Raw genomic sequence first — 27,214 nt, 5'->3', positions numbered from 1 at the left:
AGCAGTAGATCATCTGCGTAGAGCGACACTCGGTGCTCCTCTCCCCCTCTAAGCACCCCCCCCTCCACTTCTTAGAATCCCTCAGCGCTACGGCCAGTGGTTCAATTGCCAACGGGGACAGGGGACACCCTTGTCTTGTACCCCTATGTAGCCGAAAATACCCCGATCTTTGCCGGTTTGTGACTACGCTTGCCACCGGGTCCCTATATAAGAGTCTGACCCATCTAATAAACCCCTCACCGAACCCGAACCTCTTCAGCACCTCCCACAGGTAGTCCCACTCCACCCTATCGAATGCCTTCTCTGCATTCATCGCCGCCACTATCTCTGCCTCCCCCTCCGGTGGGGGCGTCATCATCACCCAGCAACCTTCGTACATTAACATTCAGTTGTCTCCCCTTTACAAACCCTGTCTGGTCGTCATGCACCACCCCTGGGACGCAATCCTCTATCCTTGTCGCCATCACTTTTGCCAGCAGTTTGGCATCTACATTTAGGAGTGAGATAGACCTGTATGACCCGCATTGCAGCGGGTCCTTATCTCGTTTCAGGATTAGCGATATCGTCGCCTCCGACATTGTCGGGGGTAGCATCCCCCTTTCCTTAGCCTCATTAAAGGTTCTCGCCAAGAGCGGGGCCAACAGATCCATATACTTCCTGTAGAATTCCACCGGAAACCCGTCTGGTCCCGGGGCCTTCCCTGCCTGCATGTTCCCCAGTCCTTTAATCACCTCATCCACCTCGATTGGCGCCCCCAGACCTGCCACCTCCTGCCCCTTCACCTTCGGGAACATTAGCTGGTCCAGAAAGTGTAACATTCCTTCTTTTCCCCCCAGGGGTTGGGACTTATATAGCCTCTCATAAAAGGTCTTGAACACCTCGTTCACTTTCCCTGCTCTCTGCTCCATATTTCCCGTTTCGTCCCTAACTCCCCAGATCTCTCTCGCCGCCATCCTCTTCCGAAGTTGGTGGGCCAACTGCCGGCTCGCCTTTTCCCCATACTCATATTGCATCCCCTGTGCCTTCCTCCACTGTGCCTCTGCCTTTCCCTGGTCAGCAGGTCAAACTCCGTCTGTAGTCTCCGTCTTTCTCTGTATAGCCCTTCGTCTGGGGCCTCCGCATATTTTTTATCCACCCTCAAAATTTCCCCCACTAATCTCACTCTTTCTTTGCCCTCTTGTTTCCCCTTGTGGGCTCTGATGGAGATCAGCTCTCCTCTAACCACCGCCTTCAGCGCTTCCCATACTACCCCCACCTGAACCTCCCCATCGTCGTTGACCTCCAGGTATCGCTCAATACACCCCCTCACCCTTCCGCAGACCCCCTCGTCCACCAGTAGTCCCATATCTAGTCGCCAGAGTGGCCGCTGCTCCCCTTCCTCGCCTAGTTCCAAATCCACACAATGCGGGGCGTGGTCTGAAATGGCTATGGCCGAGTACTCCGTTCCTGCCACTTTCGGGATCAGTGCCCTTCCCAAAACGAAAAAGTCTATCCTGGAGTATACCTTATGGACGTGGGAGAAGAAAGAGAACTCTTTAGCCATCGGCCTGGCGAATCTCCACGGATCCACTCCCCCCATTTGTTCCATAAATCCCTTAAGCACCTTGGCAGCTGCCGGCCTTCTCCCGGTCCTGGATCTGGACCGGTCTAGCCCTGGATCCAGCACTGTGTTAAAATCCCCCCCCCGCCCCCATTACCAAGCTTCCCACCTCCAGGTCCGGGATACATCCCAGCATTCTCTTCATGAATCCCACGTCATCCCAGTTCGGGGCATATGCATTCACCAGCACAACCGCCTCTCCCTGCAGTCTGCCACTTGCCATCACATATCTGCCCCCACTGTCCACCACTATATTCTTAGCCTCGAATGATACACGTTTCCCCACCAGTATTGCCACCCATCTGTTTTTCGCGTCCAACCCTGAGTGGAATACCTGTCCTACCTATCCTTTTCTTAATCTAACCTGATCCGCCACCTTCAGGTGCGTCTCCTGGAGCATGACTACGCCCGCCTTCAGTCTCTTTAAGTGCGCAAACACCGGTGCCCTCTTAATCGGCCCATTTAAGCCTCTCACATTCCACGTGATCAGTCAGATTGGGGGGCCATTCACCCCCCCCCCCCCCCAACCCCCCCCCCCCCCCCCCCCCCCCCCCCCCCTCGTCGACTAGCCATCCCCTTTTTTTGGCCATTCCCCCCATCCAGGTCCCGCGCACCCGTCCGTCGCCCAGGCAGCGCCTTCCCGCCCCGGTCACCTCATCTCTTACCAGCTCCCCCTTGCCCTCAGCAGCATCAACCCAGTTAATCCCCCCCCCCCCCCCCCCCCCCCCCCCCCGCCGGCTAGATCCCTCTCTAGCTTGGTTACTCCCCCATATTGCTTCCGGAAGTCAGCTAACTCTGGCTGACCTCGGCTTCCCCTGTTCACTCTTTGACCTCCCTGCGTGTGGGGCTCCCTTCCTTCCTGCACCCGTTTTCCCGCTGTAATTTCCATAGCGCGGGAAAATACCCGCGCTTTCCTCTTGGCCCCGCCCCCTATGGCGCAGTTCCCTCATTCCCCTTCCCTGTCCCTTTTTCCACCGGCGCCCACATTTCTTCGTGTCCCCCCCCCCCCCATCGGGGGAGAGAAATTCCCTGTCCAACATTACTGTACATTAGCCCTCCCCTTTCCCCACTTTACATTCCTGTATCACCACCTCGTTGCTTCTCTCCAAACATCAAACTCTCAAATCTAGTCCAGTTTCTCTTCTTGGATGAATGTCCATGCCTCATCCGCCGTCTCGAAGTAGTGGTGCTTGTCCTGATGCGTGACCCACAATCGCGCCGGCTGCAGCATCCCAAATTTTATTTTCTTCCTATGGAGCACCGCCTTGGCCCGGTTAAAGCTCACACTCCTTCTCGCCACCTCCGCACTCCAGTCCTGATACACCCGTATCACCGCATTCTCCCATTTGCTACTCCGTGCCTTCTTGGCCAAGCTCAGGACCATCTCTCTGTCCATGTAGTGATGGAACTTCACCACTATTGCTCTTGGTATTTCACCTGCCTTTGGACTTCTCATGAGGACCCGGTATGCTCTCTCCACTTCCAGGGGGCCCGTTGGGGCCTCAGCTCTCATTAGCGTGTGGAGCATCGTGCTCACATAAGCCCCAACATCAGCTCCCTCTGCTCCTTCGGGGAGACCTAGAATCCGTAAGTTTTTCCTCCTCGAGCTGTTCTCCAGGGCTTCCAGCCTTTCTATGCACCTCTTGTGTAGTGCCTCGTGTGTCTCCGTTTTTACCACCAGGCCCTGTATCTCATCTTCATTCTCGGCTGCCTTTGCCTTCACTCCACGGAGCTCCGTCTCCTGGACCTTTTGTGTTTCCTTCAGTCCCTCGATTGCCAGTAGCATCGGCGCCAGCACCTCTTTCTTAAGCTCCTCCACACATCGTCGGAGAAACTCCTGCTGGTCCGGGCCCCATACCATCTGGGCTCCATCCGCCGCCATCTTGCTTCTCCCTTCTCTTCTCTGCCGCTGCTCCAAAGGATCCTTTGCAATCTGGCCACTACCGCCGCTCCTTTCCATACACACTTGGGGGGACTCCTTCCTTCGTCACCCCACATTGGGTTAGGTCGGAAAAAAAATTCCGTTGGGGCTCCCGATAAGAACCCAAAAGTCCGTTAGAACGGGAGCTGCCGAAACGTGCGGCTTAGCAGTGCATCACCGCAACCGGAAGTCGGGAAACCAGAATATTATGAATAAGCAAGGGTTACTAGGGGATTTTAAACTAAAAGAAAGAGATTAGCCATGACTGCCTGCCCCACAGGGCACTTCTGGATGAGAACTCGGGGAGGGATTGGCCTCTTCCATTTCCTTAATAGTGCCTTTCAGAGAGGTGTACAGAAGTAATCTTGGGTGACTGTCCCTCAAAGTTGCTGAGGGGTGGGGTTGTCTGGGAGTGACCCTGCCTCAGACTCCTGGCTGGCGGCCACATGTTAGGTAGCTCCTGTGTTTGTCCAGGTACTGACTGGACCACTTTAACATTCATTATATTCTTTGCTCCTCTACAGGCCGCATTCCGGATACCTTAAAAAACTGTGTGAACAAAGATTATTTGGCAGCAGCTGCCCAATGGACCGGCATTGATCCCGTGGCTGTACATCCTGAACTGAATGGAGCTGCTTACAGGTAGGATAGAGACTTCATCATGGATTCTTAATGAGGCAATTGGCTGCAGCTGCTCTGAAGCGGGTGGAGCTTGCTGAACTGCACACCAGCAATCACAAGTGTGCAGCGATGTGGTGCTTTTATATCAAAAAGCATTGCTGAAGTCTTTCTCAGAGCTGGCGTCAGAGAAACAAGAGTGCCAGGCTAACGAACAAGATATAGCGAAGAGATGGCCAAAAGCTTTGTCCGAAAGACTTTTGGAGATCAGGTTATCATCGTCCTTCATTTGCTTTTCACATTTTTTGCAAATAGGCCTGAATTCCCCAACCAGAGGATATTGTTTCTCTCTGACCACTCTCTGTTCCATTTAATGTCTTGAAAACGTATCAAATCTTCCCTCACCTGAATCCCATGGAATTACTTTTTTTAAAGTTAGCGTACCCAATTCATTTTTTCCAATTAAGGGGCAATTTAGCATGGCCAATCCACCTACCCTGCACATCTTTGGGTTGTGGGGAGAATGTTCAAACTCCACACGGACAGTGACCCAGAGCCGGGATCGAACCTGGGATCTCGGCACCGTGAGACAGCAGTGCTAACCACTGCGCCACCGTGCTGCCCTGAATCCCATGGAATTACAATCCTAACGTGTGCAATCTCTCCTTGTAATTTAACCTTCAAGTCCCAAATCATTCCGATAAACCTACAGTCGGGCAGCACAGTGGCTAGCACTGTTGCTTCACAGCTCCAGGGTCCCTCCGGGGCCACTCTCTGTGTGGAGTCTGCACATTCTCTCCATGTCTGCGTGGGTTTCCTCCGGGTGCTCCGGTTTCCTCCCACAAGTCCCGAAAGCTGTTCTGTTGGGTAATTTGGACATTCTGAATTCTCCCTCTTTGTACCCGAACAGGTGCCGAAATGTGACAACTAGGGGCTTTTCACAGTAACTTCATTGCAGTGTTAATGCAAGCCTACTTGTGACAATAAAGATTATTAAAAAATGCACTCCCTTCCAAGGCCAATGTATCCATCCTTAAGTGCTGTGCCTGGGACTGTTCTCGGGACCTCCAGGTGAGGTCTAACTTAGGTTTTGTATAGCTGAAGCACGACATCTACCTTATTGTAGCCTCTCATCCTCTAGATATAAAGGTCAGAACCTCTGTCCCATCATTTTAGTCATCTCTTTAAAGCATTCGGTCAGGTTTGTCGGATATGCCCTTTTAAAAAAATCCATGCTGCGGCTCTCTAAAATGCTGAAAATGTTGAAGATGTGCAGTTATCCTATCCTTAATTAGAGATTCTTGTAATACCCTGACAACAGATGTTAGCATAACTGGTCTATAATTCCTTGGTTTCCCTATTCTTTATTCCCCAATAATGTGGCCATTTCCACTTTTCTAATCTAAAGGAATGGTTCCTGAATCAGGAGAACTCTGGAACATTATAGTTCGGTCACCTGCAGTGGCCTCACCTAATTCCTTTAAAACCCTGGCATGGAAAGCCTCTGGTCTGGAGATTTATCACTCTTCAGCAATTATATTTTCTATGCTGTCATTTTGCTTATTAGCTTTGATGAGCCTGTTTCTGATTCAGTTAAACATGAGACGTTTAACTAGTCTGTTTGCTTGATCATTGTGTTCTTTTATCACTCTGAGACATGCACTCGATCTTTTTGCATACAGGGGATCTTGAAGGCATTCACTTTCTCTTCAGTCTCACTATTAACCCGGTTTAGTAGAGCCGCTCAATCAATCGTAATCAAGCCGTTTCACATCTTTGTAAAATTCGTATCAGATTTTTAAAAAGGCAAAGTTAAAAGCTTTTGCAGTTTTGGCTTGGCTGATAATGTTAAATTTAAAACTATGGTCACTTGCCCAGGTGTTTCCCGACTTTGGGGGGTGGGGCAGGAGGGGTCTGATATTTTGTCAGGGCGACTAAAATTTAGATCCAGTATGCAGTTACTCCATGTTTCCTCACTAACGTGTAAGGAATGAATTGTATCACATTTACAAGTCTTCCAGCTATCTTGGCCTCAATACTAGATTACTGTCGTCCAGTGAATGGCTGGAAAGTTAAAATCTCACAATTTCTCAGACATTTCTCTTGTAAGTTGTGTCCTGTATGCCTCATTTTGGGACTATCTGATGGGAGTTGGGATGAAGCTTTAAGCACTTATTTAACACTTCACCACGCGTTCACAGCATTGTCTGGGTGTCTTTACGCAAAACGGGAATTAGTGCATTCTCTCCGACAGAGGTGAGCAAAGTGTCTGATGCTGATTGTGAATACAGAGCTTGGGTCCCTCATTGTGAGCAGAGAAATTCACTGGAATGTTGCTACCATCTTCATTGTGCTTGCATGGAGGCAGCAAGGAACCAGTGAATGGCCCACTGACTCTCTCTGGGAAAAGTACCAGGTGTGTGCTGTGGGCATGGGCTCCAACTCATTGCCTGGTGCATGCGTTTCCAGCTCTGACTGTCCTCCAGTACTTTGACCCGAGAAACCATTCCTCACATGGAGTTTCAGACAGTAGACATCAGTAGAGTATTCGGTCATGAAAAGGAATTACTGCTGTTCTTGGCAATCTTCCTCGCGCTTCCCCGAAGCTTTACGGAATGGGAAGCTTATGCAAGAGGAGGCCATTCAGCCCATTGGACCTCCTCTGCCATTTTCTTAATCATGTCTCACCTTAATCCCATTTCTATTCTCTTCTCGCCCTTCCGCTCACTTCTCACTTCCCAGGCAAATATTGAATGCCCTTTTTGAAAGCCAGTTCATTCTGCATCTGATACAGTCTTAGGGCTATATGTTGTATATATTCTCAGCAGTGTGTGTGAATACATTTTTCTTGAATTGGCGTTCAGCCTGGGTCATGTCCCTTTGAACCTGCTGGTGCATTTTGTTCAGACCCAAATCTGAGTTATCCACCAGGCCATCCAGTCTGGAACTTGACTTTGAGTAACGGTTTTTGTTGCCGAGCCTCAGCCCCCCTGTACTAGGACAATTGATTTGATGGTTGTTTCATTTTATTGCAGATTTCCGAGTGGAGTGGTTGGGGTAACGGCAGCAGGTATCCCAGCCGCTGCCGTTGAAGGAATTGTCGCAGGTGCCATCCCCATGCAACATGGGATGCCTTCAGTCGCCCACCCTTCGCACACACCATCCCCAAGCCAGACAACCAAATCGGAACCTGACAGAGATATCCCAGCTGACCAATAGCAACTCGAGAAAAGAAAGAAATGGCATTCCTCACCTTTTGACCTTTAACCTTCCGCCAGGAAGTAGCCCTGAAGTTCACAGCAAAAAAAAAGAACTGGGACTGCAAAGTGTAGTGTATGCAGTTAAACAGAAGCAAAGTGTGGAATCTTACTGCATTTCCAATTGACGTCTGTAATTCTGTGACCTTGTATGAAAAGGAAAAAAAAACCTTGTAGTACCTCAAGTCAGCCATGAATGTACTCTGTCTGTGTACAGTTTTGTAGAAGCCGCAGATTTGTTTAGCTGTGAATATACTTTTTAAAAAGAAAAAGTGAAAATATACAAGACTTCCTACTTTTGCATATGGAGATGCTTTGTCAGTGCACAAGATTCTCAGGCGAAAAAAATAACTTCATGATTTTATTGTCTTAGTTTCCTTGGTGGCTTGCACCAGGTCCCTTCAGAGTCTTTGTTAACAGTGGCTATAGAGGTTCAGAGAGCCCTATTCGGGTAGCTGCAGTTCTCCCAGTTACAGTATCTGGTGGAAGATGCATCGTATCCAAGTTCAGAAACTATGCCCTGCCTTCTGACCTCACACCCCCCAACCCCATGGCGGGGGGGGAAACCTGTGTATAATGCGTCTGGTATGGTCATAGTTCAACCTGACACATTCAGGTAAGGTTGGCATCTACCTATCCTTTCTCCAGTTGAAAAGAGATCCATGGGGCAGTCTGATTTTGACCCATTTTCACCCCCCCCCCACCCCCCTCCCCCAATTGCATCATTCCTCCTTCCAGCGTCTTCACACCTTGCCTTCCCTTCCTCCCCCTCCCATCTTTTCCCCCCACAACCCCACCCAGAATGCAATCACTATGGACTAGTAATGGGTTTCATTAAATAAGCAGCACGTGAGCTTTTATTTGGCTTGTTGCATGGAACACTATAGTCAGTGTGCGGGGATTAGGTGACTCCTCTGAAAATGAGAGGTCGGTCTTTCTGCTCAATCTCAATTTTTTAAAAAAGCCAATGAATTTATTTAAACTTTGTTTTTAAAGTCTGATTCTGCAAGCATTAAATCAGTCAGCACACTCTAACGTAGCAATAGATCTTGCATCAGGTGTACCTGAAGGGACTTGAAGCAACCGTATTATCTTTACTCCATGAATTTTCACAAAATACCTTTTTAACGTTAAAGGAAAAAAAGTCCAAGGTTATTTCTTTTTCTTCTGTTTAGAATGAGAATTTATAATGTCAGTTGTAATGTGAAGTAGAAACCAGATTAGGAATTCAACCTGAATCATTTTGTTGTGTTACGGCCATTGATACTGTGAGTCCCAGCGTCCGATTGCTGAATAGGTTTTTAATCTCTATCCCTTACACACGCCCTCTTGCTCCTTGATCATTTTTTTTTGTTAGAAATCATGTTTGTGGCTGTAATCATTGGTATGAAATATTTTAATAAAATCGACAAAAAGACAAAACTCTGAGACAACTTGTCAGGCAGTTACTGTATTGTTTCATTATGTGAACCCAGTGGTCATTTTCTTTTTTAAAAAAAAAAAGAATAATTTTTATTAAAGTTTTCACAAAATACCAACAACAAAATGTAAAAGGAACCCAATAGAATTAAATACAAAACAAAACAGCCCAGTGCCCCTCTCCCCCTATACATAAATAATAAATGAACACCCGCCGAAACACATAGCAGGCATAGCAAATATATACACCCCCTCAGATCCCCCAGTATAGACAAACAAAAATAAAATAGAACCCACTGCCCCCCCAACCCCCGGGCTGCTGCTGCTGACCATTGTCTACCGTTCTGCCAGGAAGTCTAAGAACGGTTGCCACCGCCTGAAAAACCCTTGCACCGATCCCCTGAAGGCGAATTTCACCCTCTCCAATTTAATGAACCCCGCCATATCGTTGATCCAGGATTCAACGCTTGGGGGCCTCGCATCCTTCCACTGAAGAAGAATCCTTCGCCGGGCTACCAGAGACGCAAAGGCCAGAATACCGGCCTCTTTCGCCTCCTGCACTCCCGGCTCCTCTGCAACCCCAAATATTGCGAGCCCCCAGCCCGGTTTGACCCTGGATCCTACCACCCTCGATACCGTCCTCGCTACGCCCTTCCAAAACTCCTCCAGCGCTGGGCATGCTCAGAACATATGGGTGTGGTTTGCTGGGCTCCCTGAGCACCTAACACACCTGTCCTCACGCCCAGAAAACCGCCTCATCCTTGCCCCGATCATGTGTATCTTGCAGCACATTAAACTGTATGAGGCTGAGCCTTGCGCACGAAGAGGAAGAGTTCACCCTCCTTAGGGCATCTGCCCACGTCCCCTCCTCGATCTCCTCCCCCAATTCCTCCCACTTACCTTTCAGCTCCTCCACCGAGGCCTCCGCCTCCTGCATCACCTGGTACGTTGCCGAGATCTTCTCCTCTCCAACCCACACCCCCGAGAGCACCCTGTCCTGGACCGTGCATGGCGGCAGCAGCGGGAATTCCACCACTTGCGCCTGGCTAATGCCCTTACCTGTAGATACCTAAAGGTGTTTCCCGGGGGGGGCCCGTACTTTTCCTCCTTAAGAGAAAAAAGGTGACTTATGTAAGGCTGAAGAAACAAGGTTCAGACAGGGCATTGGAGGGATACAAGATAGCCAGGAGGGAACTGAAGAAAGGGTTTAGGAGAGCTAAGAGAGGGCATGAACAATCTTTGGCGGGTAGGATCAAGGAAAACCCCAAGGCCTTTTACACATATGTGAGAAATATGAGAATGACTAGAGCGAGGGTAGGTCCGATCAAGGATAGTAGCGGGAGATTGTGTATTGAGTCTGAAGAGATAGGAGAGGTCTTGAATGAGTACTTTTCTTCTGTATTTACAAATGAGAGGGGCGATATTGTTGGAGAGGACAGTGTGAAACAGATTGGTAAGCTCGAGGAAATACTTGTTAGGAAGGAAGATGTGTTGGGCATTTTGAAAAACTTGAGGATAGACAAGTTCCCCGGGCCTGACGGGATATATCCAAGGATTCTATGGGAAGCAAGAGATGAAATTGCAGAGCCGTTGGCAATGATCTTTTCGTCCTCACTGTCAACAGAGGTGGTACCAGGGGATTGGAGAGTGGCGAATGTCGTGCCCCTGTTCAAAAAAGGAACTAGGGATAACCCTGGGAATTACAGGCCAGTTAGTCTTACTTCGGTGGTAGGCAAAGTAATGGAAAGGGTACTGAAGGATAGGATTTCTGAGCATCTGGAAAGACACTGCTTGATTCGGGATAGTCAGCACGGATTTGTGAGGGGTAGGTCTTGCCTTACAAATCTTATTGAATTCTTTGAGGAGGTGACCAAGCATGTGGATGAAGGTAAAGCAGTGGATGTAGTGTACATGGATTTTAGTAAGGCATTTGATAAAGTTCCCCATGGTCGGCTTCTGCACAAAGTAAGGAGGCATGGGATAGTGGGAAATTTGGCCAGTTGGATAACGAACTGGCTAACCGATAGAAGTCAGAGAGTGGTGGTGGATGGCAAATATTCAGCCTGGATCCCCGTTACCAGTGGTGTACCGCAGGGATCAGTTCTGGGTCCTCTGCTGTTTGTGATTTTCATTAATGACTTGGATGAGGGAGTTGAAGGGTGGGTCAGTAAATTTGCAGACGATACGAAGATTGGTGGAGTTGTGGATAGTAAGGAGGGCTGTTGTCGGCTGCAAAGAGACATAGATAGGATGCAGAGCTGGGCTGAGAAGTGGCAGATGGAGTTTAACCCTGAAAAGTGTGAGGTTGTCCATTTTGGAAGGACAAATATGAATGCGGAATACAGGGTTAACGGTAGAGTTCTTGGCATTGTGGAGGAGCAGAGAGACCTTGGGGTCTATGTTCATACATCTCTGAAAGTTGCCACTCAAGTGGATAGAGCTGTGAAGAAGGCCTATGGTGTGCTCGCGTTCATTAACAGAGGGATTGAATTTAAGAGCCGTGAGATGATGATGCAGCTGTACAAAACTTTGGTAAGGCCACATTTGGAGTACTGTGTACAGTTCTGGTCGCCTCATTTTAGGAAGGATGTGGAAGCTCTGGAAAAGGTGCAAAGAAGATTTACCAGGATGTTGCCTGGAATGGAGAGTAGGTCTTACGAGGAAAGGTTGAGGGTGCTAGGCCTTTTCTCATTAGAGCGGAGAAGGATGAGGGGCGACTTGATAGAGGTTTATAAGATGATCAGGGGAATAGATAGAGTAGACAGTCAGAGACTTTTTCCCCGGGTGGAACAAACCATTACAAGGGGACATAAATTTAAGGTGAAAGGTGGAAGATATAGGAGGGATATCAGAGGTAGGTTCTTTACCCAGAGAGTAGTGGGGGCATGGAATGCACTGCCTGTGGAAGTAGTTGAGTCGGAAACATTAGGGACCTTCAAGCAGCTGTTGGATAGGTACATGGATTACGGGAAAATGATATAGTGTAGATTTATTTGTTCTTAAGGGCAGCACGGTAGCATTGTGGATAGCACAATTGCTTCACAGATCCATGGTCCCAGGTTCGATTCCGGCTTGGGTCATTGTCTGTGCGGAGTCTGCACGTCCTCCCCGTGTCTGCGTGGGTTTCCTCCGGGTGCTCCGGTTTCCTCCCACAGTCCAAAGATGTGCGGGTTAGGTGAATTGGCCAATGATAAATTGCCCTTAATGTCCAAATTGCCCTTGGTGTTGGGTGGAGGTGTTGAGTTTGGGTAGGGTGCTCTTTCCAAGAGCTGGTGCAGACTCAAAGGGCCGAATGGCCTCCTTCTGCACTGTAAATTCAATGATAATCTATGATTAATCTAGGACAAAGGTTCGGCACAACATCGTGGGCCGAAGGGCCTGTTCTGTGCTGTATTTTCTATGTTCTATGTTCTATGTTCTCACCCAGGCTCGCGAACTTCCCATCCACAAACAGGTCCCCCAACCTTCTTATCCCTGCCCCGTGCCACCCTGAAAACCCTCCATCTATTCTCCCTGGGACAAACCGGTGGTTCCCCCGTATCAGGCTCCACACCGAGGCCCCCACTCCCACACTCCCCCCCCCCCCCCCCCACCCCCACCCCTGTGCCGCCTCCATTGCCCCCAAATTTTGAGGGTAGCTGCCACCACCGGGCTTGTGGTAAACCTCATTGAAGGGAGCGGCAGCGGCGCCGTTGCCAGCGCCTCCAGACTCGTACCCTCACAAGACAAGCTGCCCCCTCCCCCTCCATCACCCACTTGTGCACCATCGCCGCATAGGCGGCCCAGTAGTACCTGCAGAGGTTGGGCTGCGCGCCAGCCCCCCCCACCCCCATCCCTACTCCACTCCAGGAACACCCTTCTCACCCTCGGAGTCCCTCACGCCCACACAAACCCCGTTATGCTCCTGTTGACCCACCTAAAGAAGGCCTTCGGGATAAGAATGGGGAGGCACTGAAACAGGAACAAAAACCTGGGGAGCACCGTCATCTTGGCTGACTGCACCCTACCCGCCAGGGACAGGGGCAACACGTCCCACCTCTTAAACTCCTCCTCCATTTGCTCCACCAGCCTCCTGAAATTAAGTCTATGCAGGGCCCCCCAGCTCCTGGCCACCTGGACCCCCAAATACCTGAAGCTCCTCTACGCCCTTTTTAGTGGGAGCTCACCAATCCCCCTCTCCTGGTCCCCTGGGTGAACCACGAACAGCTCGCTCTTCCCCATGTTGAGCTTGTACCCTGAGAAATCCCCGAACTCCCTGAGGATCCTCATTACCCCCGGCATTCCCCCCACCGGGTCTGCCACATATAGCAGCAAGTGGTCCGCATAGAGCGACACCCTATGCTCCTCCCCACCCTGCACCAGGCCCCTCCAGTTCCTCGACTCCCTCCGTGCCATAGCCAGGGTTCAATCGCCAGTGCGAAGAGCAGGGGGGACAGGGGACACCCCTGCCTTGTCCCTCGATGCAACCGAAAGTACTCAGACCTCTTGTTCGTGGCCACACTTGCCATTGGGACCTCGTACAACAGCCTAACCCACCTGATGAACCCCTCCCCAAACCCGAACCTCTTCAGCACCTCCCACAAGTACCCCCACTCTACCCTATCGAAGGCCTTCTCAGGGTCCATCGCCGCCACTATCTCTGCCTCCCCCTGTCTCGCCGGCATCATAATGTTCAGGAGCCTCTGCACATTCGCATTTAACTGACTAATCAATTCTCGTGGCTAAGACCTTTGCCAGCACCTTGGCATCTACATTTAACAACAAAATCGGCTTGTAAGACCCACACTGCAGGGGATCCTTGTCCCGCTTCAGGATCAAGGAGATCATTCCCCTGGACATCGTCGGGGGCAAAGCCCCCCCCTCCCTTGCCTCATTGAGGGTCCTAACCAGCATTGGGCCCAACAGGTCCACATATCTCTTGTAAAATTCGACCGGGAAACCGGCCCCGGTGCCTTCCCCGCCTGCATGCTCCCTATTCCTTTGGCCAGCTCCTCCAGCCCAACCGGGCCTCCTAATCCCGCCACCAGTCCCTCTTCCACCTTCGGGAACCTCAGTTGGTCCAGAAAGCGGCCCATCCCTCCCTCCTCCAGTGGGGGCTCAGACCGATACAGTTCTTCATAAAAGTCCCTGAAGACCCCATTGATGCCAACCCCACTCCGCACCACACTCCCTCCCCTATCCTTCACTCCCCCGATCTCCCTAGCTGCGTCCCGCTTCCGAAGCTGATGCGCCAGCATCCGACTTGCCTTTTCCCCATATGCATAAATCGCCCCCTGGGCCTTCCTCCACCGAATTCGGCCTGGGGGCTAAGCCTCTCCCTCAACAGTCCCTCCTCCGGCACCTCCGCATACCTCCTGTCTACCCTCACCATCTCCCCCACCACCCTCTCCCTCTGCTCTCTCCTCTCCTTGTGGGCCCTAATGGAGATCAGCTCTCCCCTAACCACCGCCTTCAGCTCCTCCCAGACCATTCCCACTCGGACCTCCCCGTTATCGTTGGCCTCCAGGTATCTCTCTATGCTTCCTCGGACCCACTCGCTCACCTCGTCCGCCAACAGCCCCACCTCCAGGCGCCACAACGGGTGCTGGTCCCTCTCCTCCCCCAGCTCTAAGTCCACCCAATGCGGGGCGTGATCCAAAATGGCTATCGCCAAGTACTCTGTATCCTCTACTCTCCCTATCAGTGCCCTACGCATAATAAAAAAGTCGATCCGGGAATAGGCCTTATGAACATGCAAGAAGAATGCTATTTTCCCTAGCCCCCAGCCTTGCAAATCTCCAAGAGTCCACCCCTCCCATCTGGTCCATAAACCCCCTCAGCACTTTAGCCGCCGCCGATCTCCTACCCTTCCTAGACCTGGAGCGATCCAGTGCCGGATCCAACACCGTGTTAAAGTCTCTCTTTCCCCCTCTTTCTCTCCCCCCCCCCCCCTCCCCCCCCCATTATCAGGCCCCCCCACTTGCAAGTCCGGGATCCGACCCAACATACGCCGCATAAAACCCGCATCGCCAGCCCCGAATGAAACACCTGGCCTACCCACCCCTTCCTCAATCTTACCTGGTCTGCCACCTTCAGCTGTGTCTCCTGGAGCATAGCCACACCCGTCTTCAGCCCCTTCAGGTGCGCGAACACCCGGGCTCGCTTAACCGGCCTGTTCAGTCCCCTTACGTTCCAGGTTATCAGTCGGGTCAGGGGGCTACCTGTTCCCCTCCCCCGCCGACGAGCCATAACCCCTCCTCGGCCAGCCGCGCACCCGCGCTCCACGCCCGACCCGTTCCCCACGGCGGCAGACCCCCGTTCGAACCCCCTCTACTCGCTCCAGCTCCCCCTAGACCATACCAGTAGCAACCCGGCCCCTGCCTCCTCCGGGGACTCGAAATAATGGTGCCAGTCCTTGTAGGTGACCCACAGACGCGCCGGCTGCAGCATGCCAAACTTTACCCCCTTCCTGTGCAGCACCGCCTTCCCCCGGTTGCACCCGGCCCTCCTCTTCGCCACCTCCACACTCCAGTCCTGATATATTCGAACCTCCGCGTTCTCCCACCTGCTGCTCCTCTCTTTCTTGGCCCACCTGAGCACACACTCCCGATCAGCAAACCGATGAAACTGCACCAGCACCACCCTGCGGCGGCTCGTTAGTCTTGGGCCTCCTCGCCAGCACTCTATGGGCCCCTTCCAGCTCCAGGGGCCCCTGGAAGGACCCCGCTCCCATCAGCGAGTTTAACATGGTGGCCACATAGGCCCCCACGTCCGGCCCCTCCAGCCCCTCCGGGAGGCCCAGGATCCGCAGATTCTTCCGCCTCGACCAATTCTCTATCTCAAACCGTTCCTGCAATTTCTTGTGGAGCGCCTCGCTTTACTGCGAGACCTAAGATCTCGTCCTCGCTATCTGAGACCTTTTGTCTGACCTCGTGGATCGCCACCCCCTGGGCCGTCTGGGCCTCCAGCAGCTTATCAATAGATGCCTTCATCGGCTCCAGCAGGTCCGGTTTGAGCTCCCTGAAGCAGTGCTGGATAACCTCCTGCTGCTCCTGCGCCCACTGAATACACGCTGCCTGGTCCCCGTCTGCTGCTAGCTTGCTCTTCTTCCCTCGCACTTTCTTTGGCTTCACACCACTTTTTTAGTCGCCCCGCTCCTGGTCCAAGCCATACACTGTCGGGGGAATGTTGCAGTCTTCTTCCCACATCGGGAAATGTCGAAATAATGCTGCTGGGGGCACTGAAAAGAGCCCAAAAGTCCGTTCCAAGCAGGAGCTGCCGAACGTGCGGCTTAGCTCTGCATAGCTGCAACCGGAAGTCCCCAGAGGTAATTTTCATTTATGCTCTGGGAAAGTGAAAGGTGTTAGTCATGAGTCTGCACGTTTATATAAAATTGCCTTGATCTTTCATGTTCATTTATACCCTGGAATGCTTTGCCTGAAAAGATGGCGGAAGTGGATTCACTGGTACTTTTCAAAGGGAATTTCGTATATATCGAAAAAGGTACAATTGCCAAGGTGGTGTGGGGATAAAAGAGGAGTGGGACTAATTGGACAGCTCTTGCAAAGGTACAGCATCATCCGTTGGTGTTCTCTCCTGCCGGGCGCACCCATGTCATGTCAGGGGCATCCCTCCCATCTTTGCCCCATCAGACATTGAATTGGCCTCCACAACCTTCTGCAGCAAAGAGTTCCACAGATTCACCACCCTCTGGCTGAAAAGAATTCCTCCTCATCTCTGTTTTAAAGGGCCGTTCCTTTAATCTGAGATGGTGTCCTCTGGTTCTAGTTTTTCCTATAAGTGGAAACATCCTCTCCATGTCCACTCTATCCAGGCCTCGCAGTATCTTGTACGTTTCAATAAGATCCCCTCTCATCCTTCTAAACTCCAACGAGTACAGACCCGGAGTCCTCAAACGTTCCTCATACGACAAGTTCTTCATTCCAGGGATCATTCTTGTGAACCTCCTCTGGACCCTTTCCAAGGCCAGCACATCCTTCCTTAGATATGGGGCCCAAAACTGCTCACAAACCCCCTGCCTGCCTTCCCCTCTATAGCAGCACCTTTCTCACTCTGGCCACCTTCCCTCCCCATATGAATGAGGTAATCCTTCCTTCAATCTCCCTGAAAAAAGACTTTGGCAGGAAAATCGGTAGGCATTAAAAAATAAACAGGAATCGCGGCAACACATTCATTTTAACCGCCTGTACCCGACCCGCCAGTGACAGAGGAAGGCCGTCCCACCTTGCCAGATCGGCTTTCACTCTCCTCACCAAACTAGTGATGTTGTACCTGCGAAGTCTTCCCCCACTGCGCGATCACATCTTTAATAACAGACTCTAAAATCTTACCAATGACCGAAGTCAGACTAACCGGCCTATAATTTCCTGTCTTCTGCCTCCCTCTCTTCCTAAACAGTGGTGTTACATTAGCCACCTTCCAGTCCCCTGGGACCCTTCCTGCCTCCAGTGATTACTGAAAGATCATCACTAATGCCTCCACAATTTCCTCAGCTATCTCTTTTAGGACCCTGGGGTGTAGTCCATCCAGTCCAGGTGACCTATCCACCTTCAGACCTTTCAGTTTCCCCAGAACCTTCTCCTTAGTAATGGTCACTGCACTCACCTCTGCCCCCTGGTTCTCCTGGAGCTCTGGCATCCCACTGGTGTCTTCCACCATGAAGACTGATGCAAAGTAACTATTCAGTTCGTCTGCCATTTCTTTATTTCCTATTAATACTTCTCCAGCCAAATTTTCTAGTGATCCAATGTCTATTTTTGCCTCTCTCTTTCCTTTTATATATTGAAAAAATCTCTTCTTATCTTCCTTTATATTACTAGCTAGCTTGCACTCGTACTTCATCTTCACCCCCTTTATTGCTTTTTTAATTGTCCTCTACTCGCTTTTAAAGGCTTCCCAATCCTCTGGTTTCCCACGAATTCTCGCCACTTTGTATGCTTTTTCCTTAGCCTTTATGCTGTCCTTGACATCCCTCATCAGCCATGGATGCCTTGTCCTCCCCTTAGCATGTTTCTTCCTCTTAGCATGTTTCTTCCTCCTTGGGATGAACTTGTTGTGCCTCCCTAATAACCCCCAAAAACTCCTGCCATTGCTGTTCCACTGTCTTCCCTGTTCGGCTCCTTCTCCAATCAACTCTGGCCAGCTCCTCACTCATGTCTTTGTAGTTACCCTTATTTAATTGTAATACTGTTACATCTGATTGCAGCTTCTCCCTCTCAAACTGCAGGGTAAATTCTATCATATTGTGGTCACTGCTCCCTCAGGGTTCCTTCACCTTAAGTTCCCTAATCAAGTCTGCCTCATTACACATCACCAAATCCTGAATTGCCTGTTCCCTAGTAGGCTCTGTCACAAACTGCTCCAAAAAAACATCTCTTAGACATTCCACAAATTCTATTTCTTGGGATCCACTACCAACCTGATTTTCCCAGTCCACCTGCATATTCAAGTCCCCCATGATTATTGTAATATTGCCTTTTTTACATGCCTTTTCTATCTCCTGATTTATTTTCTGCCCCACATCCTGACTACTGCTAGGGGGCCTTTTTATCTTTGCGATTCCTCAACTCTACCCACAGAGATTCTATGCCTTCTGATTCTATATCGCTCCTTGCTATCGATTTAACTTCATTCCTTACTTACAATGCAACCCCACTCCCATTGCCCATCTGCCTGTCCTTTCAATAGGACATATATCCTTGGATATTTAGATCCCAGCCCTGATCCCCTTGCAGCCACGTCTCTGTGATGCCCACAACATTGTACCGGCCAATTTCAATGTGCGCAACAAGCTCATTTACCTTGTTCCGTATGCTGCCCGCATTTAGGAACAACACTCTCAATCCTGCATTGGCCAACTCCCTTTTCACACTCTCCTCGCTCACTGTACCCTGTGCTATGGCTTCTCTGCCTTACACTTTCCCCCTTACTGCTTTTTGTTTCTGGCCCCGTTTTAGTTCCCTCTGACATCCTACATTGGATCCCACCCCCCTGCCACATTAGTTTAAACCCTCCCCAACAGCTCTAGCAACCCCCCCCCCCCACCCCCGGACATCGGTTCCAGTCCTGCCCAGGTGCAGACCGTCCGGTTTGTACTGGTCCCACCTCCCCCAGAACCAGTTCCAATGCCCCAGGAATTTGAATCCCTCCGTCTTGCACCATCTCTCAAGCCACGCGTTTATCCTATCTATCCTGACATTCTTACACTGACTAGCTCGTGGCACTGGTAGCAGTCATGAGATTACTACCTTTGAGGTCCTACTTTTTAGTTTAACTCCTAACTCCCTGAATTCAGCTTGTAGGACCACATCCTGTTTTTTTGCCTATAGCATTGGTGCCTATGTGCACCACGACAGCTAGCTGTTCACCCCCCCCCCCCCACCCAAAGAATGTCCTGCAGCCGCTCCGAGACATCCTTGACCCTTGCACCAGGGAGGCAACATACCACCCTGGAGTCTCGATTGTGTCCGCAGAACCGCCTGTCTATTCCCCTTACGATTGAGTCCCCTATCACTATAGCCCTGTCATTCTTCTTCCTGCCCTGCTGCGCAGCAGAGCCAGCCATGGTGCCATGAACCTGGCTGCTGCTGCCTTCCCTTGGAGAGCTATCTCCCTCAACAGTATCCAAAGCGGTATATCCGTTTTGCAGGGTGATGACCGTAGGGGACACCTGCACTGTCTTCCTACTCTTTCGCTGTCTTTTGGTCACCCATTTTCCATCTCCCATCTCCCTCAGTAACTTTCACCTGTGGTGTGACCAACTCGCTAAACGTGCTATCCATGACGTCCTCAGCATCGCGGATGCTCCAAAGTGAGTCCATCCGCAACTCCAGAGCCGTCAAGCAGCCTAACAGGAGCTGCAACTGGACACACTTCTTGCACGTGAAGGAGCCAGGGACAGTGGACATGTCCCTGAGCTCCCACATCGCACACGAGGAGCATGACATGGGTCTGGGATCTTCTGTCATGTCTTAAACCTTAGGTTAACTTATACAACTACAGTTCCAAAAAAGGAAAGAATAAATAAATATACAAATGAGAAGACAAACTACTTACCAGGGATAAAAAGCACCTCCTCCCCACCCAGCATCTAAATCCCAGCTAGCTTCAAATTCCCAAACTCACTTTTCGCTGTGTCTCACTCTGGCTGTGTCTTCTCTGGTTCACTGGGAGAATGACCTTGGAGTACTTTCTAAAGTGGTTTGTCATGTCGCCGCATAACCAAGACCTGGGTAATTGATTTGACGTTTCTTCCCAAAATAAATATTCTAAAGAAAATCTTTCTTTTGATGTCTCCTATCTCCCTGCTCCTGAATGTGCTAACTTGTGTGTATAGATAGTTGAATGTCACTGGCCAAACTACCTCATCAAATTGGCTGATCCTCATGTGTTTGAGTGTGATTCAGAACTGATTCCAAACATGTCTTCACCTTCCCGATGCCAATCCGTTTCTGCCTCCTCCTCCATACTGAGATATAACCCTTTTGGGATGTGGGCATCGCTGATGGGTCAGCATGTATTGCCCATCCCTAATTGCCCTTGAACCGAGTGGTTTTCTCGGCAATTTCAGACGACATTAAGAGTCAACTGCATTGCTGTGGGTCACATGTAGATACCAGACTAGCAAAGGGCAGCAGATTTCCTCCCCTAAAGGACATTAGTGAATCAGTAGGCTTTTTAGCAACATTAGTTTCATGTTCACCATTGCAAATTTTTATTGAATTCACATTTCACCATTTGTCATGGTGGGATTCAAACCAGGTCTCTGGATTACTAGTCCAGTTACAATACCACTGGCTTCCCCAGTCAACTCAGCTGAGTATAAAAGAAGCATTTTCTGTTTTAATATAAACGAAAGCTTGCAGAGACACATGTAGGATGACCGTCTATTAGCAAGTATATGCTGGTAATTTTAGAATATTAAATATTCTCACGCTCCGGTCAAACCACATTTCAAAGCACAACTCCAGCAACATGCAAGGGTTCAGTTGATTAGATTCACTCCATTTAATATCAACAAACCGAGGAAGGCACAGCAAATGTTATCGCCCCTGACAACAACCCATGTATACCACTGAAGACGTGTGCTCTGGAATTAGCTGTGCCCTAACCAGGTTGTTCCACTACTGCTACAATACCAGCATCTACCCAGCAATGTGGAAAATTGTCCAGCTATGTCCTGTACACAAAAGCAGGACAAATTCAATCCAGCCAATTACTGCCCCATCAGCCTTCTCTCAATCATAGAAAAGGGATGACAGGTGTCGATAGCAGTGCTCATCAAGCGGCACTTTGTCAGCTTGATAAGCTGCTTACCAATGCTCCGTTTGGGTCAGCCAGGAGCCTTGATCCAAACATGAACAAAACCGTTGAATTCCATCGGTGATGAGAGTGGCTTCCATTGATATCAAGGCAACATTTGATTGTGGCATCAAGGAATTAAAACTGAAATCAATGGAAATTGGGAAAGCTCTCCAATGGTTGGAGCCATACCTGGCACAAAGAAAAATGGTTGTGATGGAAACCAATAATCTCAGTTCCAGGACGTCATTGCAGGAGTTCCTCAGGGCAGTGTCCTAGGCCCACCATCTTCAGCTGCTTCATCGGTGACCTTCCATCCAACTGAAGGTCAGAAGTGTTCACTGGCATGTTCATCCCCATTCACAACTCCTCAGAAACTGAACAACTGCCCAGATGCAGTATGATATGGACAACATTCAGGCTTTGAATGCTATGTGGCAAGTAGTATTTGTATCACACAAGTGCCAGGCAGTAACCATTTACAATATGGGAGAATCCAACCATCTCCCCGTGCTGTTCAATTATATTACCATTACCCAATCCCCCATACCATCAGCATCCTGGGGGTTACCATTGACCAAAAACTTAACTGGACCAACCATATAAATATTGCAACAGCAGCTCAGTCGCTAGGAGTTCTGCAGTGAATAAGTCACCTCTTGACTCCCTAAAACCTGTTTGTCATCTACAAGGCACAAGTCAGGAATGTGATGGAATGCTCTCTGCTTGCCTGGTGAGTCCCATTCCAATAACACAAAGCAAGAAACAATCCAGGACAAAACAGACCCCTCGGTCGGTGCCCCAGCCACCACATTAAACATACACTTCTTGCACTATCGACGTCCAATTTATAAGCTGCATTGCAGCAACTCGCCTTCCTTCTGCAGGAACTTCCAAACCCTTGGCCAGCTAGGGCAGCAAGCAGATAGAAACACAAGCCCCTCTTAAGTTAATTTGTAAGTCATGCGCCATCCAAGAAACAAATCATACCTTTACCATCACTAGATCAAAATCCTGTAACTTACTCTCTAACACCCCATGCCCTGCAGTAGTCAAGAACTTTCTCAAGATAGTGAGGGTTAGACAAAAAATACTGACCTTGCCGATAACGGCCACACCTCATGACCAAATATTGAGCCTTTCAATATAGCTCCAACCAGTGTTGCCAGCCCTAATGAAGTGTTTCTTGAACATTCTGCTCCATGTTCTTCAACCTTAAATATCCTGACGTGCATTTCACTGTTAATGATCAATAGTGAAAATGACTTGTGTTTTCAAAGTACAGACATATTGCTCCTATAATGTGTATCGATTATCTTGGCTCATATCCTAGCTGTGTATATCAATCTTGGATTTTTCAAAAATCCAAGCAAAATTGGGCAGGACTTGGTGTACTGGTGTTAATTAAATGGAAGGCCAACAAACATCTTCGGTTCATGTATTGATGCTCTGATCCACTAGATGGCGCAGCTGCTAATCGCAGGGGGAGAGCCAGCAAAAACACAACAACTGACCCATGGCTACTTTAAGGGGAACTCTGTAAAATTCCTCTCTGATTCGGGAAGGAATCGAGCCAGCTGCCAGAGATCTGTGCCACATTGCTAGGTGAACTTAACTAACCCGTGTAGTTTTTGCAGGGTGCTCCAACACAAATATATAGAGTGCCTTCTAAAAGGGCTCCATTGTACCTTCACTTACCACTTGTATCAGTAACCTGTTATAGAGGGCCACCACCCTCTGAGGGTTGCCATTTCTGATTTTAGTATCTAACCTGACTCTTTGTATGTCTTTGGACATGCAATCTCGTCGTTCCAATACCATCCATGCCCTATATCAAAATCTACACCCAATCCTTACATCATTAGAAAAAAAATCATATCTCCTGCTTCCACTGCCTACCATCCAGAAAGTGGAAAACTCTAACTCCCTGAACTAATTCTATTAGCGATCTACGGTGTGAATTTAGATGCTGGCAATATTCTCATCATATGATGACCGAACGGAGCAGCGAGAGTAGAACCCCGAGACAGGTTGCTCCGTCCGCTCTTGAGTCACAGACATGACTAAACCCTCTTCTGAGAAAATTCAATTGTGACGCCAGGAAAACAGGTAGTTGATTAGTTGGTGAATATTTTTTTCAAATGTCTTTCAAAACTTGGGCAATTTTAGTAATTGGAAGGCTTTGTTTGTAATAGGTTTACTAATAACAATAAAGCTCAGCAGATTTTGCTGATGCATATTTTCTATTTGCCTTAACTCGGGGCTAGTAGAAAATGGATTAAAAGAACAAGATTATTTTTTTTTAGAAAATATTTTATTGACGTATTTATAATTTTAACAATTTTAAACATCAAATTTCAATAACAACAAAACCACAATAATATACCCAATAAACCCCCCTGGGCACAAACCCCAGCCAACATGGCTTACACAAACAGTGCCACCTTCCCCAACCATTTCCATGTCTCCCCTTTTCCACCTCACCCCCCCCCCCCCCACCCTGCTGACAGCTTAATTTTTCTCAAAGAAGTCGATGAACGGCTGCCACCTCCGAGTAAACCCCTGCAACGAACCCCTCGAGGTGAATTTAATTTTTTCGAGTCTGAGAAACCCCGCCATGTCGCTAACCCACACCCCCGACTTCGGAGGCTCCGAGTCTCTCCACCCTAGTAAGATCCGTCTCCAGGCCACCAGGGAGGCAAAGGCCAAGACGTCGTCCTCTCTCGCCCCCGGGGCTCCCGGGTCCTCCGACGCACCGAAGATCACCACCTCTGGACTTGGACCCGCCCTCATTTGTAATACCTCTGACATGATGGCAGGAAATCCCTGCCAGAAACCCCTCAGCCTCGGACACACCCAAAACATATGGACATGGTTCGCAGGACACCCCGCACAGTGCCCGCACCTATCCTCCACCTCCTCAAAGAACCTGCTCATCTGGGCCACAGTCATATGTGCCCTAAGGACCACTTTAAACTGTATCGGGGGGAGCGAATCGGTGATTATCACAAATCGGCACCCACACCGATGCCCCTGCTAATCCCATATGCTGCCTCCACTGTCCCCATACCGTCAGGGCTGCCACTGCTACCGGGCTTCTGGAATACCGAGCCGGCAAGAACGGAAGACGTGCCATTAACAATGCCCCAAAACTCGTGTCCTTGCATGATGCCGTCTCCACCCGCTCCCACAACCACCCCTCCCCCACTACCCACTTCCTGACCATCGCAATATTCGCCGCCCAGTAATAGTTGGTGAAATTCGGGACTGCCAACCGCCCGCCACCCGCCACCACCCCCCCAAACACCCCGCTCCAGCAGCAACTTTTTTCTCTCGCGGGGTTTTACCCGCCCAAACAAATGCCGAGATCTCTGCATTCACCTTTTTGAAGAACGCCTTGGGAATAAAAATTGGGAGATGCTGGAAAACAAAAACCTCGGGAGGACCGTCACTTTAACTGTCTGTACCCGCCCCGCCAATGACAACAGGAGAGCGTCCCACCTCCGAAACTCCCCCCTCACCTGTTCTACCAGCCGGCCCAAAGTCCACTCCCGTGCCACCTGGATACCCAAATGTCGAAAGCTCCCTCCCACCACCTTGAACGGCATCTCAGCCAATCTCTTCTCCTGCCCACTCGCCTGGATCGAAAAGACCTCACTCTTACCCATATTCAATTTGTATCCTGAAAACCGGCCGAATTCCTCTAATATCTCCATAATTCCTGCAATTTCTCCCAGTGGATCTGATATGTACAGCAGAAGATTTTCTGAGTAGAGCGAGACGGTGTGTTCCACTCTCCCCACCCCTGTACTATCCCCTGCCAGACCCTCGGCGCTCTCAATGCCAATGCTAACGGCTCTATAGCCAAGGCAAACAACAATGGGGAAAGTGAATATCCCTGTCTCGCCCCCCCGGTGTAACCTGAAGTAGTCCGGTCTCACCAGATTCGTCCGCACACTCGCCACCAGTGCCTGGTATAGCAACCGGACTCAGCCCACAAATCCCTGCCCAAACCGCCCCAGCACCTCCCACAAGTATTCCCATTCCATCCGATCAAAGGTCTTCCCTGCGTCCATGGCCACCACCACCTCAACCTCGTGCCCCTCTGGAGGCATCATGATTACATTAAGCAATCTCGTAATGTTGGCTGCCAAATACTGCCCCTTAACGAACCCCGTCTGGTCCTCTCAATTACCCCTGAGACGGAATCCTCGACCCTTGTGGCCAGGATCATCGGTAGCAGTTTGGCATCCACATTTAACAGGGAAATTGGCCTATATGACTAACAGTTTTCCGGGTCCTTATCCCGTTTTAAAATGAGGGAGATCGACGCCTGTGACAACGTTGGGGGACTACTCCCAGCTCCTTTGCTTCATTGAAGATCCGTACCAGCAGCGATCCCAACACCCCCGAAAACCTCTTGTAGAATTCTACTGGGTACCCGTCCGATCCCGGGGCCTTTCCCAATTGCATCGCCTCCAACCCCTCTACTACTTCTACAAGCTCAATTGGGGCCCCCAAGCCCTAAACTCCCTCCTCGTCCACCTTCGGGAACTCCAACCCTCCCAGAAAAGTCCTCATCCCATCGTCTCCGGCTGGGGGTTCCGACTTATACAATTTACTGTAAAACTCTCTAAACATCCTATTCACCCCCACCGGGTCCAGGACCGTGTTCCCTCCCGTGTCCTTCACTTTCCCAAATTCTCTCGCTGCCTCCTGCTTCCTCAACTGCCGCCCGAACATCCTGCTCACTTTCTCCCGTACTTTTATACCGCCCCTCTCACCATTTACCCGCTTTATCCGTGGTTACCAATCCAAATTCCATTTGCAGCCTCTGCCGTTCCTTTAGCAGCTCTTCCTCCAGGGTCTCTGCATATCTCCGGTTCACCTGCAGAATTTCCTCCACTAGCCTTTCTATCTCCACCCACTCCGCCTTTTCCCTATGTGCCCGAATTGAAATGAACTCCCCCGACCACTGCTTTCAGTGCCTCCCAGACCCTACCTGCCGAAACCCCGGTGTCATAAATCTCAACATACCCCCGGATGGCCTTCCTCACCCGCTCACACACTTTCTCCTCCTCTAACAGTCCCACATCCAACCTCCATTGCGGGCACTGCCCCCCCCCGCTTGCTCACTCATAAATCTACCCAGTGCGGGGCACGGTCCGACACCGCTATTGCCGAATACTCAACATCCACCACCCCTGCCAACAACGTCTTATTTACCACAAAAAAATCTATTCGGGAGTACACCTTGTGCACATGGGAGTGAAATTAAAATTCTTTTGCCCTCGGCCTCCAAAATCTCCACGGGTCCACCCCTTCTCCAGTTTCCCACTTGCCATAACGTACCTCCCTGCAGAGTCCGTCACAATACTTCCCACCTCGAACGCCACCCGCTTATTAACCAAAAACGCCACCCCCCTTGTTTTAGAATCCAGTCCTGAATGAAACACTTGCCCTACCCATCCCTTCCTCAGCCTAATCTGATCCCCCACCTTCAGGGGTGTCTCTTGTAGCATGGTCACATCCGCCTTTAATCGTTTTAAGTTGCGAACACACGGGCCCTCTTGACTGGCCCATTCAATCCTCGCATGTTCCACGTGACCAGCCTGGTCAGGGGTTACCCTGCCCCCCCGCACCCCCCCCCCCCCCCCGCGCGCCCCCCCCCCCCCCCCCCCCCCCCCCCCCCGCCCTGCTGATCAACCATAGCCCCTCTTCGGCCAGCCTCCAGCCTGTGTCCAGCACCTCCCCAGGCCCGTCCTCAGGCGCCCACCACCATCGATCCTCCTCCCCTTACATTTTACAAGCCCTACCCCAGCAGTACCTCCCCCCACTATCACCCCCTGGAGCCCCCAGCAACAACCCCTGCCCCATCCCCCCACTGACCTTCTTCCTCTCACCCCCCCCCCATTGCGTTTCCGTGAACTAGCCCGCCCAGCAAGTCTGGCGCCCTCGCCCATGGAACCTAGCACCCTACACCCCGTTGATTCCCTTCCCCCCCCGCTCGAACATTAGTGCAAACAAACCAAAGACAACCCCTCTCAAACCCAAACAAAGAGACCAACTCCCCGTCCCCCAACAAAGAACAAAAAACAA

General features: G+C 50.3%; 1 protein-coding gene across 5 annotated transcripts in view; it reads left to right on the top strand.

Moving 5' to 3' along the window:
* The window catches only part of LOC140426789 (C-terminal-binding protein 1-like), a 140,413-nt gene extending 131,584 nt beyond the window's left edge, over window positions 1–8,829 (top strand). For all 5 annotated transcript variants that reach the window (XM_072511959.1, XM_072511956.1, XM_072511957.1 and 2 more), the window contains 2 exons: window positions 4,046–4,163; window positions 7,175–8,829. In XM_072511959.1, the coding sequence (XP_072368060.1) occupies window positions 4,046–4,163; window positions 7,175–7,358 (302 nt within the window). In that variant the 3' untranslated portion in view covers window positions 7,359–8,829. The remainder of the gene's footprint in view (window positions 1–4,045; window positions 4,164–7,174) is intronic.
* Window positions 8,830–27,214: the final 18,385 nt, after the last annotated feature.

The sequence above is a fragment of the Scyliorhinus torazame genome, chromosome 7 (genome assembly GCF_047496885.1).
Source record: "Scyliorhinus torazame isolate Kashiwa2021f chromosome 7, sScyTor2.1, whole genome shotgun sequence".
Classification (NCBI taxonomy): Eukaryota; Metazoa; Chordata; class Chondrichthyes; order Carcharhiniformes; family Scyliorhinidae; genus Scyliorhinus; species Scyliorhinus torazame.
Note: the sequence above shows the minus strand (reverse complement) of the source record. Positions and strands in the feature narration are given on the sequence as shown.